The sequence below is a fragment of the Gracilinanus agilis genome, chromosome 6, assembly GCF_016433145.1.
Source record: "Gracilinanus agilis isolate LMUSP501 chromosome 6, AgileGrace, whole genome shotgun sequence".
Lineage (NCBI taxonomy): Eukaryota > Metazoa > Chordata > Mammalia > Didelphimorphia > Didelphidae > Gracilinanus > Gracilinanus agilis.
Genome location: NC_058135.1, coordinates 167654793 through 167671857, shown reverse-complemented (window position 1 = coordinate 167671857; position 17065 = coordinate 167654793). Strand labels below are relative to the sequence as shown.

The following is a 17065-nucleotide window of genomic DNA, read 5'->3' as shown; positions in this document are numbered from 1 at the left end:
AATTATTCTTCTGATTACTATAATAGTGAATATTATAATAGTGAATAGAGTTCACTACAGAGAATTAAACATAACATTTCTCTACATAGGAATACAGATAATTAGATCTCACTGAGGCCCTTAAAAAGGCAAATTTAAAAATTACAAGTTTTCTTTCTTTTCCCTCTGTAACTTATTTACCTTTTCAGGTTTCTCTCGATTTTTGTGGTTCGATATCAAACTTTCCATTCAGCCCTGGTCTTTTCTGTGCAAATATCTGGAATTCTTCAATTTTGTTGAATGCCCATACTTTCCCCTGGAAATATATAGTCAATTTTGATGGGTAGTTGATCCGTGGTTGCAGGCCCAGCTCTCTTGCCTTTCTGAATATTGTATTCCAAGCCTTACGGTCTTTTAGTGTGGAGGCTGCCAGATCCTGTGTGATCCTGATTGGTGCTCCTTGATATTTGAATTGTCTCTTTCTGGCTTCTTGTAAGATTTTTTCTTTTGCTTGAAAGCTTTTGAATTTGGCAATAATATTTCTAACCGATTTCTTCTCTGGGTCGAATATGGTGGGTGTTCTATGGATCCTTTCGATGTCTATATTGCCCTCTTGTTGTAGGACTTCAGGGCAATTTTGCTGAATAATTTCTTTTAGTACGGAGTCCAGGTTTCTATTAATTTCTGGGTTTTCTGGAAGACCAATTATTCTCAAATTGTCTCTTCTAGACCGGTTTTCTTGGTCTGTCACTCTCTCATTGAGATATTTCATATTTCCTTCTATTTTTTCAGTCTTTTGACTTTGTTTTATTTGTTCTTGTTGTCTTGAGAGATCATTGGTTTCTAATTGCTCGACTCTAGCCTTTAGGGACTGGTTATCGGCTATAATTTTTTGGTTTTCGGCTATAATCTTTTGGTATTCCTTTTCAATCTTGTCATTTCTGGTGTTCAATTTGCTTATCAGTTCATTTGATTTCTGAGCCTCACTTTCCAATTGCAAGATTCTACCTTTTAAACTGTTATTTTCTTGCCAGATCTCTTCCATTTTCCTCAGAATCTCAGTTTTGAACTCTTCCATAGCTTGTGAGGAGTTTTCCTTATTTGAGGAGGGTCCGGATGCTTGTTTGTTCTCCTCCTCTGTTTGCTCGGTTGTCTGGATTTTCTCTGTGTAAAAGCTGTCGAGTGTTAAAGACTTCTTCTTTTTGTTATTATTCTTTCTCTTCTGAACCTCCTGATGCTGAGTAGCCATCATTAGCCCAGCAGCTTCTCAGCTTTATCCTCGGGCTCAGTGTCTGTTCCCAATCTATTGGCTCCTGAGGTCTGAATTCTGGTTTTTTCCAAGGTCAAGCCCCCTGGTGGGCCCTCTTGCTTGATCCTCTGCTGGAGGTTTCTTTACAAGTCTCAGGGCGCTGCTTCCACAGTCGTATACCCGTCTGCACTGGTTCCCCACTTAGGCTTAGTTCTGCCTCCACCCACGCCTCTACTCAGCCGGCACTCTGCACGCCCAGCGTCCTGCTCCGGCGCGCGCGCTCAGATTTCGCGTGCTTTTTTTGACTTAATGGGGTCCTAAGTCTTGCTGCTCTCAGGAACAGGTCCCGGAGCTGCTGATGACTCGATGGGTGCCCCAAACTTGCTCTATTTCTTTTTAGCTGGGTTCGGAGCTATAGGTGAGTGTGGAGGGGGTGGGGGTGGGGCGGTTGCTCAGCCCGCGATTGAGTGAGTGAGAGCCCTTTTTAGCTTGGAAATGTCTCGATTCCACGTACCTTCCACGCTGTGCCCTGTTGTGGGGTTCCTCCGTTCGTCTGGACTTGTTTTTATGTCCCCTTGAGGAGTTTTGTATGTTTCGGTCAGGAGAGGTTAAGAGCTGCTTCTTACTCTGCCGCCATCTTAACCCGGAACCAAAAAGATGATTTCTTGGTAACAGCCAGTGAATACTTTGTTAATAATATTTCTTGATATCTTTTTTAAAGTCGTTGACTGTAAGGATACTCAAATACTCAATTACCTTAGAGAATTTGGCTACGTTACCCCCACTTCTTCCTGCCCCTCCTTCCTTTGGACTCTGTCCTGATCTCTACCATTCAGAATCCATGCTTTGATGCTCCCTCATCTCTGAAGCTTTCCCCAACCCCTTTCCACCAGCCTTGAAAAGGTCCTTGAGAGCACAGACTGATTTTAGTCTTTGAATTTCCAGTGCTCTGTGCAGTTCTTGGCATATACTCATGCTTAATAAATATTTATTAAATATCTATGCCCTCTGGTGGTATTACTATGCCATTGCTTCTGGTAAGTTGTAAGGCTTTAAAACATTTTATCATGCATAGATTCTTCTACCCTTACCCACAAACTAGGTATTTAATAGGAATTTAACTATTCAAGACAAATTTAATTTAATCTGTCTTTCCAAACTTCCCCTCTCACTTAATCCCCAACAAAAAGCTTTTCCCCTAGAAAGCTGGTATATCTTTGCTCTGCCCACATTTGTTCTCCTTTCCTGCTGAGGGGACTTTTGTTCATTTTCTTCATCTCTTGCAATGCTTTCCAATCCTTCCTCTCTACCAGCTCAAGTCCTAGCCCTCTAATCCTTCGCAAACTAAAATAGGTCACAGTGCTTTCTTTTTCTTTCCTCAGAAACCCCATAGAATTTATTGCAAGTTATTTAGCTATTAAACCTAGCACTCTTTTAATGATGAGGATAGCAAGCATTTAAATAACATTTTGAGGTTTTTCAAGTATGCATAGAGGATGTTCTGAAAGCAATAGTGCAGCTTTAAGCCTCTGAAACTTAAAATTGAACCTTATGTTAATGAAGCTTAAATTTGAATGAAGACATTTAGGATGCCCAGTATTATCTCTTTTGGACACCACAAAAGTCCTATGAAATAGTTATTATCTCCATTTTACAGGTGAGGAAACTGAGATCAAGAGAGGTTCATTGAATTGCAAAGGGTAATAAGGCCTACAGTCTGAGGCAGAATTTGAATTCAGTTCATTTTTGCTCCACATCCAGAATTTTATATGTTATGCCATGTTCATGTGTATCTACTTATGTCTGTTTGCTAACTAAAAATGATCTCTTGACTCAAAAGAATAAAAGTAATGCCTCAAAAACTCTATATATGATAAAGTACCACCAGGCATATGTTAAAATCAGAGAAGATTCTGTCACAGATCCGTTGCAGAGAGAGTCATTCATTGACATGCTGAGTACTAGTATTCAATATGCAACAAATCCTTATTGGACTCTTCCTTCAAGGTAGGTCCTAGGGATATGGACAAAAGGAAGTCTCTGCCCTAGAGGAGCAAAGCCTTACATATAACTGGAAGGAAAGAGTCAGACTAGGAGAAAAGTTCTCCACCAGTGACTGATCCCAACAAGGCTTAACCTCAATGGAATTGAACTGACAGCTGCAAACCTCTATAAATCAAGCCCACCAGGCTACCTCTGCAGAGTGCTCAAACTAGGACCCCAACAGCTGAGCTGACCCCAGGCACAGTACAAGTGCTAGACAATATTATTTACATTCCAAGGACAGAGGTAAGCTTCAGCACATAGACAAAATCAAGGGGAAAAATAACCCCCAAATGAGCAAAAGACAGAGAAAAAGCCTGATGCTAGAAAAATATCTCAATGGGAGAGATGACCAAAATACAAGCTCAGAAGAGGATAGCAATACAAAAATGAAAAGGTGTGAAGCCTCAAAGGAAAATGTGAAAGAATGTCAAACCCAAAATGAACCTTTGGAAGGGCTCCAAAAAAAAAAAAGGGTAAACAAATAATAAGAAAATTTAGGGAAAAAAATTAGAAAAGAAAATGATAAGGGGGCAGCTGGGTAGCTCAGTGGATTGAGAGCCAAGCCTAGAGATGAGAGGTCCTAGGTTCAAATCTGGCCTCAGACACTTCCCAGCTGTGTGACCCTGGGCAAGTCACTTAACCCCCATTGCCTAGCCTTTACCACTCTTCTGCCTTGGAGCCAATATATAGTATTGGCTCCAAAGTGGAAGGTAAGGGTTTTAAAAAAAGAAGAAAAGAAAAGAAAATGATAGAAAAAAATCAACAGCTTAGAACAAAAACTTACTGAAGAAAACATTTTGCTAAAAGAGGAAATGCAATACCTCACAAAGAAAAATAAACTCCCTTAGAAAGGAAGTACAAAGATTCAAAGCCATTCAAAAATGGCTCCCCCAAAATACATTTGGACAAATAAAAGCAAATGGCTTAAGACAACAGGAAACAGTAAAACAAATTCAAAAGAATGAAAAAATAGAAGAAAATTTGAAATCTCTTGCTGGAAAAACAACTGACCTGGAAAATAGACCCAGGTGAAATAATCTAAACATCACTGGGTTACCTGATAACCATAATCAAAAAAGAAACTGGATGCTATTTTGAAATAAATCAGGGAAAACTGCCCTGATGTTCTTAAATAAGAGGAGAAAATGGAAATTGAAAGAATCCATCAATCACCTTCTGAAAGAAATCTCATTTTTAAAAATCCCAAGACTATGACAGCCAAATTCCAGAAATTCCAGAGAAAATACTACAAACAGCCAGAAAAAAATAATTCAAATATTGTGGAATCACAATAAGGACTGCATAGGACTAGTAGCTTTTATATTAAAGGATTAGAAGGCATGGATTGCATTTCCCAAGGCAAAGGATGTAGACTGACAACCAAAAATCACCTTCCTAGTGAAACTGAACATAATATTCCAGGAGAAGAAATGGATATTTAATGAAATAGAGGAATTCCAGGCATTTCTGACAAATGACTTCAAATCTGGTGCTCTTTGTAGCCTACCATACAATGTCCCTCTCATCAAAGGTGTTCCTTCTCTCCAAGCAGATTGTAACCTCCTTGCAGAAGAACCTGTCATAGAAGTCTTAGAATTTAATCAGTGCCCAATATGGCATCTTGAACATTGTAGGCAAGCAGAGATGTCTGACTGGTCTGAGAATAACTTATGTGCTCTCATTGTGACTTGGGATCAGGAAGTTCTGGGTTCCAATCTCAGCTCAAACCCATACTAGCCATGTACTGCTGGGTTATTCACTGCTCTGAGCCCCACTGTCTTTATCTATAAACTGGTTATAATAACACCAACCATGTTTGGAGGTTCAAAATAATGTCTATAAAGCACTTTGCAAACCTAAAAGACACATTGCAATTTCATCATCAAGTAAAAAAAAATTGTGAACAATCTACAAAACAAGTGTACATTTTCTTTTCTCTTACGATAATGATGCTTTCATGATAAAATAACATGCCATTACCAAGAAATATCTTGACAGTTATCATCTGTTCCTTGGACAGATGAAAGGTAATTTCACCTGCCTCGTTTCCTGCTCAGGCTTTGTGCTGCCATTGATTATTCTCTGTACTAGGCACAGCAACCATCTGAACATGTCACTGTCTCCTTTGGAATGCCCTTCCTTTTGCCTTTCAGTTGCCCATAACATTCAAGGCTCAGTTTAAGTTCCATCTTTTTCTTGAAATATTCCTAATTACTACATTGAATTCTCAATTACTGAAGCCTTTGCCTTCTTAACACTGGTTTTCCACCTGTATCTAATAATTTAGCATTAATTACTTAATGCCTTCTACTATGAGTAATCATTATAATTGGCTTATCGGAATTCCCCTTAATGGCAGTGTCTTTCCTCTGCTGCATATCTCTAAGTTATCCTGCACTTAATCTTGTTCACATACAGTGGTTTGCATATTGTTTCCTCCAATCGGACTGTGAGCTTTTTGAGAGAGGGGCTGCTTTTTGTTTTATTTTGCCTTTCTTCATAAGCTCTAGCACTTAGTGCAAGTCTGGTTCATAGTAGGTGCTTAATAAATGGTAGACAACTGATTGACATAGGATAGTAAACAGAAAGCTGGCTTCTGGAGCAGGACCACCTGCATTTAAATCCTGCCTATAATCCTTCTTGTCTGTATGATGCTGAGAATGTCCTTTAATGAGCACCCATACACAGGGCAGCTAGGAGGCTCAGTAGATAGAGCTAGGAGGAACAGGGTTCAAATCTGGCTACAGAAACTTCCTAGCCTCTGGGCATGTCTCTTAACCCCAATTGCCTAGTCCTTATGGCTCTTCTGCCTTAGAACAGTTACTTAAACTGTAAATGTGAGCTATTTCACAAAGATGATATCATTGGATAATGGAGGTACCTAAGTATAGTGCATATATGTTGTGTCTCATTTGACTTCTTTTTAAATTTATTCATTTTGTTTTTCCTTGCTGTCTAATAGATTTTTCTCTACATAATTCAATGATTTGACTAATTCCTTCCCCCTACCATAAATGCACATGCAAAAGCATTCCAGCACCTACATTCATGCATATACATAGCTCTCCTCAAAAACTTTTTGATTGCTGAAATTCTATAGATTATTTTCCACATGAAGGTAAGTTGATAGATGCAGCAAGTGCTGAGGAAAGAGACAGTGAAATGCCATGAGAGTATGCACACCCAAGAAGTTATTGGTACTTAATCTCTCTCTTTCCCCCTCTCCTTCTTTCTTCCTCCTCACACCCCCACCCCGTCTGTCTGTCTTTCTGTCTGTCTGTCTCTCTTTCTCTCTTTTAAGGAGGCCTGTGAGATGTTGATAAATAGGACTTTAGAGGAACTTAAGCAAGATGTTCAAAGTCCCCCAGATGTTCAGTCTTCTGGCACTCATATTCCTCAGCTTCGAGCTGGGCTCATTATCACTGGGAAAACACTGGAATTTGCACTGCAGGACAGTCTACAGAGTCAATTTCTAGAGATCACTGGATTGTGCCAAGCTGTTGTCTGCTGCCGAGCAACACCTCTACAGAAAAGCGAAGTGGTAAAACTAGTGCGAAATCAGCTCAAAGTGATGACCCTGGCCATTGGTGAGTGTGAGCCTCCTTTTACCCATTCCATCCTACTCAACTTTTGTGACAAGATCTCTCAACTTCTCTGTTTGGCTGATTTTCCTTCCATAGGTTTTGGGGAAATTGGTATAAACAGGGAGGCAATTTGTTTATCAAAGTCAAGAAATGAAAATTTCCCAAATTCAAATCTTCCTACATTCTAAACTTATATTGTTTTCCCTTCTTTTTTTAATGCCTCCTGTCTCCCATCTTAACTGCCTCTGGAAAGGTGATGGAGCCAATGATGTTAGTATGATACAAGTTGCTGACATTGGAGTAGGAATTTCAGGCCAAGAAGGCATGCAGGTTAGTGAATGATGTGTGTGTGTGAAAGTCCTGTGACCTCTACAAACTACCCATTTCTCCAAAGGAGCCTTCTCTGTGGCAAAACCTCAGTAGAGGAAAAATTCTAAGATTTGCTAGGTGGGAAACTGAGTAGCTAATCCAAAAATAATTTGCTAATCTCTTACAATCATTCAACAAGTCATTCTGCCTGAACCTCTCTTTCTTTCTTCAGTAAAAAAGGCGATACATACATGCCACTTATCACTTTGAAGAAAATAGTATTAAAGTCAATGATCTGTCATTGAGAATCATTTAGTAAGTGCCTTCTATGTGCAAGCCTCTATGCTAGGTTTGGGGAGAGATAAAAAACAAGGTTCCAACCCTTATGTCTCCATTGTTTTAACCTAGCAAGATAATGCATTATGAAAAATGAACAAATATGCAACAAGCATACAATAAATACAAAATAATTCTAGTGAAGAATAGAATATAAGTCATTTCATTAGGGACCATCGTGACCTCTGACTTTATTGATAAGGGAAACTCCAGTGAAGAAACCAGCTCTGCCAGTGCAGATTTGCATGTATTTTTGTAACTTAGTAAGATGTATCTAGATCACTGAAAGATTGCCCAGGGTTATAAAGCCAGACAAGACTTGAACCCAGGAGTTTCTGACGCTGAGACAAGTTATCAGCTCTTCTACTCTGTTTCTGTAGCTTTTTTGTAACTAACTTTATGATAGTTTTATGGCTCAAAAGGTACCAAATTCTACATGATGTCAGAGAAAAAAAAATTTGGAAAGGATTTTAGGATGTCCAACATGATAATCTTCTTTCAGGATTGTCATTTTCAGACATTGCCGATGTGTTGATTTGTTTTGCTGAATTATTCTTTTTTGTTTTTTAATAAAAGAGGGCTTCTAATTAGGGATCTAGTTTTCTGTGCTCTACTAATCCTACCTTATATTTACATGTTGCTTTTAGGTTTTTTTCTAGGTAACCTCATATTGGTTCATTATAAACTCAAAATAGTTTAATGAAGAAGAGAGCAGATATCCTCATTTTACTAATGGAAATAAATAATTTAACTCACATTGTAAATGGGAAAATAGAAAGGCTAGTAAAAATATTACCCTGGGTCCTTTTCTACACTTTATTTTATTCATTTTTTTGCATTTAAAATAATTCTTTGATGCTTTTTTAAAATATATCTATCACTACCCACAAACTTACCCCTCATCCTTAATTAGAATCTCTCCCTTATTTAAAAAAAAAGTACAGTTCAGCAAAATAAATCAACACTTTGGCCATATCTGAGAAAGTACATCTAATTCTGCATCTTTCATCCATCACCTCCCTGCTACGTAGTGAGAAGTATGTTTTATCAATAGTTTTTAGCAATTATTATCATTCATTTCTTTGAGTAGAGTCCTGAAGCCTTTCAATAGTTTTCCTTTACATTATTCTTTTGGTTATCATATACATTGTCCTGGCTTGGCAAAGATAACAAAAAAGAAAAAGCAGCATTGATCCAAATGTTAAACAGCATAAGGAAAAGATTCCTAGAGCACTCCAGTGAAGACTTGCTAGCTGTTTTGACTTTGGATCATTAATAAGTACTCTTTGAGTCCAGTCAATTTAATCAGCTCTGAGCCCATCTAGTTGTGTCATCATCTATTCCAACCCCTCCATCCTTTCCATAAGAATAATGTAAGACACACATAAATGGTTTTTACAATCCAGATAACTATCTCTGTAATATTCCTCACCAGATTAGAAATGCTTCCTGAAAAGGTTGTCTAGAATGTTGTGTTCTTGATGAAGGCGTGCTGACTCTTCAAAATCATCAAAAGGTTGAATAACTTGCCCATCCTGAATATTTTAAATATTCACTTACCGTCTCTTTGATGATTCATTCCAGAAATTTCCTAGTTAACCTCTCTGTCTGAAAATTTCCAGATTCTGTTCTATTATTTTTTAAAGAAATTGTAACACTATTTGCTCCTTCCTAATGCTAAGGTACTTCTTCATTCTTCATTCTTTGAAAGCTTGAGGTTGTTGTTCATCTTGGCAGGGTGAATTCATCAAGGGCAGCTAGGTGTCCTCTAACTCTCTCCTTCCTTATCTTGAATATCAAAGAAATATCATCAGAGCATTTTGGAATATTTTGGGTGTAAGATGATTTTAAGTTGTGGACTTCCATAAGGTACGTAAGTGAAAATGTGAAAAGTACAGATGTAGTATGGGTTGTTTTGCTATGTGGTAGACTTATTGGAAAAATAACGCATTTCCCAGGGAATATAAGGTGAGGGAGAATCCCTTCTTTATATAGTCCTTCTCCAAGGAAAAGATTGTCTCTATTTCTGGAGAACAGACATATGATGTAAAAAGTGGCCCAACCCTGATTGTGTATGATACCACAAAGCTTTTTTTACTAATGCCATGTAAATTTAAAAGTTAATTCATATAACGCAGGAAAGCTTGTCTTCAATCGCTTAACGTAGTTGAGAGCACTAAATCTATAGTCAGAGCATGTGTTCTCCTTCCAACTCTTTCATATATTAGCTCTGTGACCTTGACTGTTGTAGGACTTTTTTTTAAGTGTTTCATCCACTAAATCCATACTCTGATGCCTCATTGTGGTATAAAGGTAAGCCTGAGTTCTCAAAGCATATACCAGTATAGTACAAATTCTGGCGGGCTCCACCAGCCGAAAAAGCTTGTTCTTGGAATGGAACTTGTGTCCATAATTTGAGGCTTAATTCAAACTCATCTCTAGAAAGTCAGGTAGGAAAGGCGTTTTTTTTGTTTGTTCATAACCAAAAAAGACATAAAGAGCAGACAGTGTGATGATATGGAAAGACTACTGGATTTTGAATCATCAAACCTAGGTTCAAATCCCATCTCTTCTTCTTACTACCTGTGTGACCTTGAGCAAATCAAACCTCTCCAGGCTTATGTAAAATGAGGGGTTTGAACTAAGACCTCTAAAGTCTTTCCCAGCTCTAATCTATGATTCTGTAATCTTTAAGAGAGACACACACTAAATGGTAAGTGTGTCTCTGAAGGAAAATTTCCACACCAATGAAATCAGAACTCAACAAGATCATTTATTATACACATGTGTGTAAGTATATGCCACTTGTGCAATGAGAAAAAATGCTTAGAAACTGGCAAAGAACTTTAAAAAATATTTTTATTGCAATTATTCTTTCATCACTTATATTTCCCAATATACTTTTCTCCATTATAGAGAATTATCCCTTATAACAAAAAGAAAAAAAAAGAGAGAGAAAAAATGTCACCAAACCTAACCAACATTGATTCTATAAAAATTCCACGTCCATCTTTCCTATACCTTTTTGAAGTCATGTCTTCTCAGAACTTTTCTTTGGAACTAAGCTCAATGTTTAGCATTTCAGTTATTCTTTTCATCTCTAGTTTTGTGCATATTTTTTCAGGTTCTCCTTACTTCACTTTGCATAAACTTATATTTCTCCATGTACTTCTTAGTTTTCATTCTCTTTATCACTACTTGCAGCACAACTTATTTAGCCATTCCCGAACCGATGGCCATTAACTTTTATTCTATTTCCTTGTTACTACAAAAGATAAGCAGGCAAGCTTTTATAGGGAAATCCCCAATCTGGTGTGTATCCTTTTTTAAAATTTTTATTGTCATACAAAACACACTTTCCTCTTGGTCAATGTTGTAAGAGCAAACTCCTACACAAATCTGGCGTGTGTTCTTTTGTGTGTATGATCATCATATCAACTTCTTGCAGATGAATAGCTTTCTAAGATATTCTTTATGGGTGGTTAGACTGCTGGGGAGGCAGCAAGGGATTATTACAGACCCACATGCTGATAGACTTGGGGAATAGGGATGGATATAAATTCTGACATACCTCTCCTAGAACAATTGAGAATTTGGGTCCCACTTCACCTGAAATATAGACTGAGTTCCTGACAGATTATTTTAAAGTCATGTGAGTTGGTAGTGGTGACAATTAAAGCCATTCCCCAGAAAATGAAATAGAATTTATGCTGTCAGACACTAGTGTAGGAAAACTTCACTGATGAAAATAGAACAAAGGGAGCTGATGGATGTAAGAGCACAAACACAAGCTAGAGAGAGTGGAGGGGATGAGTCAGGTATTTATGAGGAGTAATGAAGTGATGACAAATCTGATTTGTACATATTGATAAAATGAGGAATTCCCCATGCAGAACTTTTATTGCCCTCCTCTAATTTCCCCAACTCCTTCTAGATGCTTACTAAGTTTTGAATAGTAGAAATGGCTAATTTAAGAGTTTTCAAGTCATGACTACCAAATCTGGGCATCCCTTCTGATGCGTCTCTTATGTACCAGAATAATGTTTTCTTCTTTTCCCTCTTCAGGCAGTGATGGCCAGTGATTTTGCAGTTTCCCAGTTCAAACACCTCACCAAGCTCCTACTTGTTCATGGACATTGGTGTTATACCAGACTATCTAACATGATTCTATATTTTTTCTACAAGAATGTGGTATGTGACACTCAGGGATCTCATTCTACACTTTCCCATCACTCTCATTAGTACTGGTGCATTAAAGAATAGTGACAGCATCCTGAATTTTGAGGGTTGAGGGGAAGGGATAGCAGGACCATTAATTGCTTTGCTAAAAATAATCAAAGGAATGTTATGTGTGTCAACTACTGAATGAAAATTGCTAGGCTTGTCCATCAGCTAGGATTTGCTGTTCCCTCTACATTTAAATTCAATTAAGTCTTGTCTGGTTCATTTAAAGTCTGATTTGAGACCCTCCACAAAAGAGTTCTGATGAGAGGAACAATGAAATGTGTGATACTTTCCCTTCAGAGAAAGGGGAAGAGTTTGACTTTGACTTTGAGAAAATCTTGGATTTACCCCCCCCCCCCATCCAACTAGAGAAAACAAAATTTCATTCAGGGAAAAAAAAGGAAAACTACTACACAGTTTAGTTTATTAGCAAGCCTTTATAGTTATAGCTTAAGTTGGGGTAGAAGACCTCTACTAGATATTCAGAAACAAGACTTTATTATTCCTAGGAAGCACCTGTATAACCAAGGGATGTTGGGAGGTCAGTTTCTTTCTCTCTTGTGCAGATCTTTTGTGGCAGACGCCTTTTCCAATCCACCCCCCCAAATACTCTGGAGGGAGGGATCCAGAATTTGAACTTAAAATTTAAATGTTGTACAAGTAGTCAAGAAATCTGATTTCTAGCCTTGACCCTATTACTTACAAGCTTGTGACTGGGTAAGTCACTAAAATTTCACCCCTTCATTTTATATAGATGAGCAAACAAATTCAGAAAGATTAAGTAACTGTTAGAATCCCTGCAAGCTAAAATTGTCTTGATCTAAATGCATACTCTCTGATAAAGATAATATAGTTTGGCTCAGCAGAATTTAGTCACAATTAAACTTTAGCTTGGTAAGATAAAACAAAACCCCTCTATTAAATATTAACAATAAAATCGGGTCTCCATTGACATAAATTAGCTCTATTGTGTCATTTTGTATGATTCACACATGTTTAATTTAGAATTTTAAGTATAGAATTTTGTCTCTAAGCATAGTGCTTTTTTTTTTTTTTAAACCCTTGTACTTCGGTGTATTGTCTCATAGGTGGAAGATTGGTAAGGGTAGGCAATGGGGGTCAAGTGACTTGCCCAGGGTCACACAGCTGGGAAGTGGCTGAGGCCGGGTTTGAACCTAGGACCTCCTGTTTCTAGGCCTGACTCTCACTCCACTGAGCTACCCAGCTGCCCCAAAGCATAGTGCTTTTCAAGGGAAAAAGGTTGCTGAGAAAAAACAGCATTTGGCTAACTGCTGAAATTTTAATAAAAGTATTATTTTTGCATTTGTAAAGGATCTTCCTGATGCCTGTGACTGGCCTTGATGAAGGGGACATCTTTTAAATTAAAATTCAGTGGCATGGTGGTCCTAAGTTCTTCCAGAAAAACTAGCTTCTCAGAAATTCTTAGAAATATCTCTGAATTTTAATCAGACAAAACCTGAGATTATTGTCCTTCAGTGCTTAAGACCTCCTTTCATCTTCAAAACTTGTATCTGAGCTAGAAAAGAATTATACTGGTTCTTTGAGAAAGTCTTCATTCATGGAGATTATCCAGCCAAAGATTTAAGATCTTTCGTAGTAATTCCATTCTTGGCAGCCTTTCACAATGATATTACATTCAATGAATTTCTATTCACTACTCACTCAAGTAGGTCAATGCAGGTATGTGGGAGATTTTACAGACCATGAGGCATTAGATAAGATTTTCCTAAGGCATTATTCTTAAAAGTTAGCATAAAGCCTCTTACCATTGGAACTCCTTCAAATTTCTGAGAAACTTGAATGAAACAAAATAAAATAGTAAGACCATCTGCCCATCACCATCTATATCAATCTCTTCCTTTTAGGATAGAACATTGTATTTAAAACAATTGGCTTCTTCAAGTGATAGAATGCTGAACTGAAGGCAGTTCAGTGATTTCCTGGATAAAATATTAATCCTGAAATCAGGAAGACTTGAGTTCAAATCCCACTGCAGGCATTCATTTAGTTCCTATCTTAGTTCCAGTTTCCTGATCCATAAAAAAAGAACTACAAGTAGCACCTGCCTTAACTACATTTTGTGGGAACCAAATGAGATAATGAGTAAAGCACTCTGGAAAACTTAAACTAAATAGTATTAGCTATTATTTCTACTATGCATTGTGGTTGCTAAACTTAGTGTTTCCTTTCCATTTCTAGGCTTATGTAAATCTTCTTTTCTGGTACCAATTCTTTTGTGGATTTTCTGGAACATCCATGACAGACTACTGGGTTTTAATCTTCTTCAACCTCCTCTTCACCTCTGTTCCTCCAGTTATTTATGGTATCCTAGAAAAAGATATTTCTGCAGGGACTCTCATGCAACTACCTGAACTTTACAAGAGTGGCCAGAAATCAGAGGTAGGAGTTAAAATCATGTTTTTAAAATTTTATATATATACAGACATACACATGTATACACACACAAAGTGATCAGTGAAAGGTAGTGTATGCAGTTGAATGGATAATCAAACTTAAAGATAAGGTTACCTGAATTCAAGACCTCTATCACAAACTAGTTATCTGCCCCAATTGTCACTTTACCTCTCAATGTCTCCCAGGAAATTCTCTAAGATTACATTAATTACTAACGACAAGTTATGTTTTGCATGATCATTTACATATTATCGAGATCCTATTGTTTGCCATATCAGGGAGCGTGGGAGACAATTTGGATCTTATAATTTTGGAAAACGTTATGTTGAAAATTGTCATTACATGTAACTGGGGGGAAATTTTTAAAATAAAAATAAATGGAATTTGAAAGGAAAAAAAAAAGAATTGCCCATTCAGATCAAATCAGTTTCCATCTCCTAGCTTCCTTCTGTTAATTATCAAATTTATCCTGCGTGTATTTGCTCTGTACATAGATGTTTTTGCATTGTGTCCCCCATTAGACTGTGGGTTCCTTGAGAGTAATTGACTGTCTCTTGTCTTTGTTTATCCTCATGACTTAGCCCAGTGCCTGGCAAATAGTAAGTGATTAACAAGTGCCTGTTGCCTGCTTGATGGTTTTCCATCAGTGACTTCATTGATTTGATTTCAGAATGGCAAGGATTTTTTCTAAACTAGTCACAAGTTCATAGAAAGAATATGGGAGTGTGAAACTTGGGGCATGCAGCCTTTTGGCTTAAAATCCTAGAATCTCTCGAGTCCCTGTGGATGAAAATGTTGATGGTTGGTCTGACATACTTTATTTTTTAAGGGCCCATCTTATGTGAATTGAAGGTTATAACTGACACTCTCCCTTGAGGGAGCTGAGATCATTTGTCATTTATCCTGCTGGTAAACTTTGTTAACAGCCTTTTATATGTCCTATTGAGCTGGCCAGTTTTTATGATGTTCTGGTAGAACCTAGGCAGAGCCACATCATGCTATCCTCGATAGAAAGTAATTGTTACCATTAAACTCACCCTTTTCAGAAATTGCCCTTCCCTTGAACTTGTCCTCCAAACACACTTTCTTTTATGCTTTGATCATTTCCTGTCTTCGCTGGTCTAAAACCTACTCTCCTGGGCTCCCTAAATTCCTTTTCCCTAATATTGAAAAGGTCTGGAATGCTGGAATGGAAGTAATTTTCTTCCAGGGTCCAATATTCTATTATCCATCTCTCATCACCCTTATAGCCTCCTTTTCCATCCCCTTGCATGTCTCCCATTTCCCTAAGTTTAGTTTTGTATTTATTTACCAATATACCACCCAATAGAAAGCTAGCTCCTTAAGATTAAATATTATTTTTTATTCTTATCTTACTTCTAGTACCTAGAGAACTATACAACTATACATTGTATAGACTTATTAAGTGTCTCTCAAATAGATTTTAAAACATTAAATAATTTATTACTACTGTTAAGTGGACACAGATCCACAGAACTAGGAATGAACAATGCTCAGAGCCAAATAAAAGAAGTAAAAAGAGATTTGGAACAAAATGAAGGAGAGGCTAATGGGAACCAACCTAGTGGTAACAGACCACTGGGATTCTTTCAAATCCTCTAATTCTTAACACATTCTCTTCTTCTAGAGAGTTTACTTCTTGCCTCATTCTAGAACTTGATCCTGGAAAATGAGAAGCAAAAAAACTCTTATCTTTGATATGAAAAGGCTAAAAAAACCAAGAATCATTATTCTTCATTGTTTTGATTATCCAGAGGACCACAAAAGGTTATTAAAGATATGAAATACAAAGCGTGGATTTGTAAGAAGAAAAAGAACACTCATGTTTATATATTTATAGCTAAGAGATAGCAGCACACTTTACAAATGAGATTGAGTCTTCTCTTGCATTTTGGGAAAACGAGAAATGAAGAAGCCATATTAGGAAGAGAAAATGATTTTGGAGTCTGGAAATTAAAGCCAAAGCTTTTTGTTTGGCTATCTACTTTCTAATTACCAGGGGAAGGATCTTTCTCTATAATCTGTCAGCTATTCCCCATGAAAATTAATAGTGATGTGAAATAAACAAAAAGTGCTTCACCAGATTTTTTTTCCATTCCATTTCTCCTGTGGGCCCATCTTGTCTCTGACTTCCATCCTCCAAAGTCTAGTTGGTTGAGAAAATGAGAAAACAATGGATGGCATTCCCAACATTTTCTTCTATAATCACAAAGATTGATATAGATATTCTAGTTAATTTTGCAGTGAAATTTTTTTCTCATCCCAATTTATCTCCCTCCCACTTAATATCTATTTCATTTTCAGGCGTACTTACCACTCACATTCTGGATCACCTTGCTTGATGCCTTTTACCAAAGCCTGGTTTGCTTCTTTGTGCCTTACTACGTGAGTATACATGGCAATATATTTACGGTAGTCCCTTCGTACTTCTTTTGTTTTAATAACACTTACCCTGCTATGCTGGCCACCTGTATCAATCCACAACTAAATTTCTTCTTTCCCTTTCATTTTGTAGACCTACCAGGGTTCAGACATCGACATCTTTATGTTTGGAAACCCCCTGAATACTGCAGCTCTATTCATTATTCTTCTCCATCTTGTAATTGAAAGTAAGACTTTGGTGAGTGGAAACATACTGAAAACTATTCTTTTTTTTTTTTTTTAAAGAAAACTGACTTTTGTTTTTAGGGACCTTGGACAGTTCTTTTGCAAACCTAGATGCAAAGGAAGTTCTCCTGAGATGGAAAACAGTAATATTTATAGCTTCACCTGACAGTTGACAGTTGTCATGCTATATGTCATGGTTCATGCTTTGGAAAAATAACCCAAGAAATTATAAACATATCCTTTTACTTGGTTCAGGGATTTATTATAATAATAT

General features: G+C 37.3%; 1 protein-coding gene across 1 annotated transcript in view; it reads left to right on the top strand.

The window, feature by feature from the left end:
• The window catches only part of ATP10D (ATPase phospholipid transporting 10D (putative)), a 76520-nt gene that overhangs the window by 50654 nt on the left and 8801 nt on the right, over nt 1-17065 (top strand). The window contains exons 15-20 of the mRNA XM_044680048.1: nt 6576-6861; nt 7112-7188; nt 11569-11694; nt 13948-14148; nt 16489-16569; nt 16700-16804. Coding sequence (XP_044535983.1) covers nt 6576-6861; nt 7112-7188; nt 11569-11694; nt 13948-14148; nt 16489-16569; nt 16700-16804 — 876 coding nt within the window. The remainder of the gene's footprint in view (nt 1-6575; nt 6862-7111; nt 7189-11568; nt 11695-13947; nt 14149-16488; nt 16570-16699; nt 16805-17065) is intronic.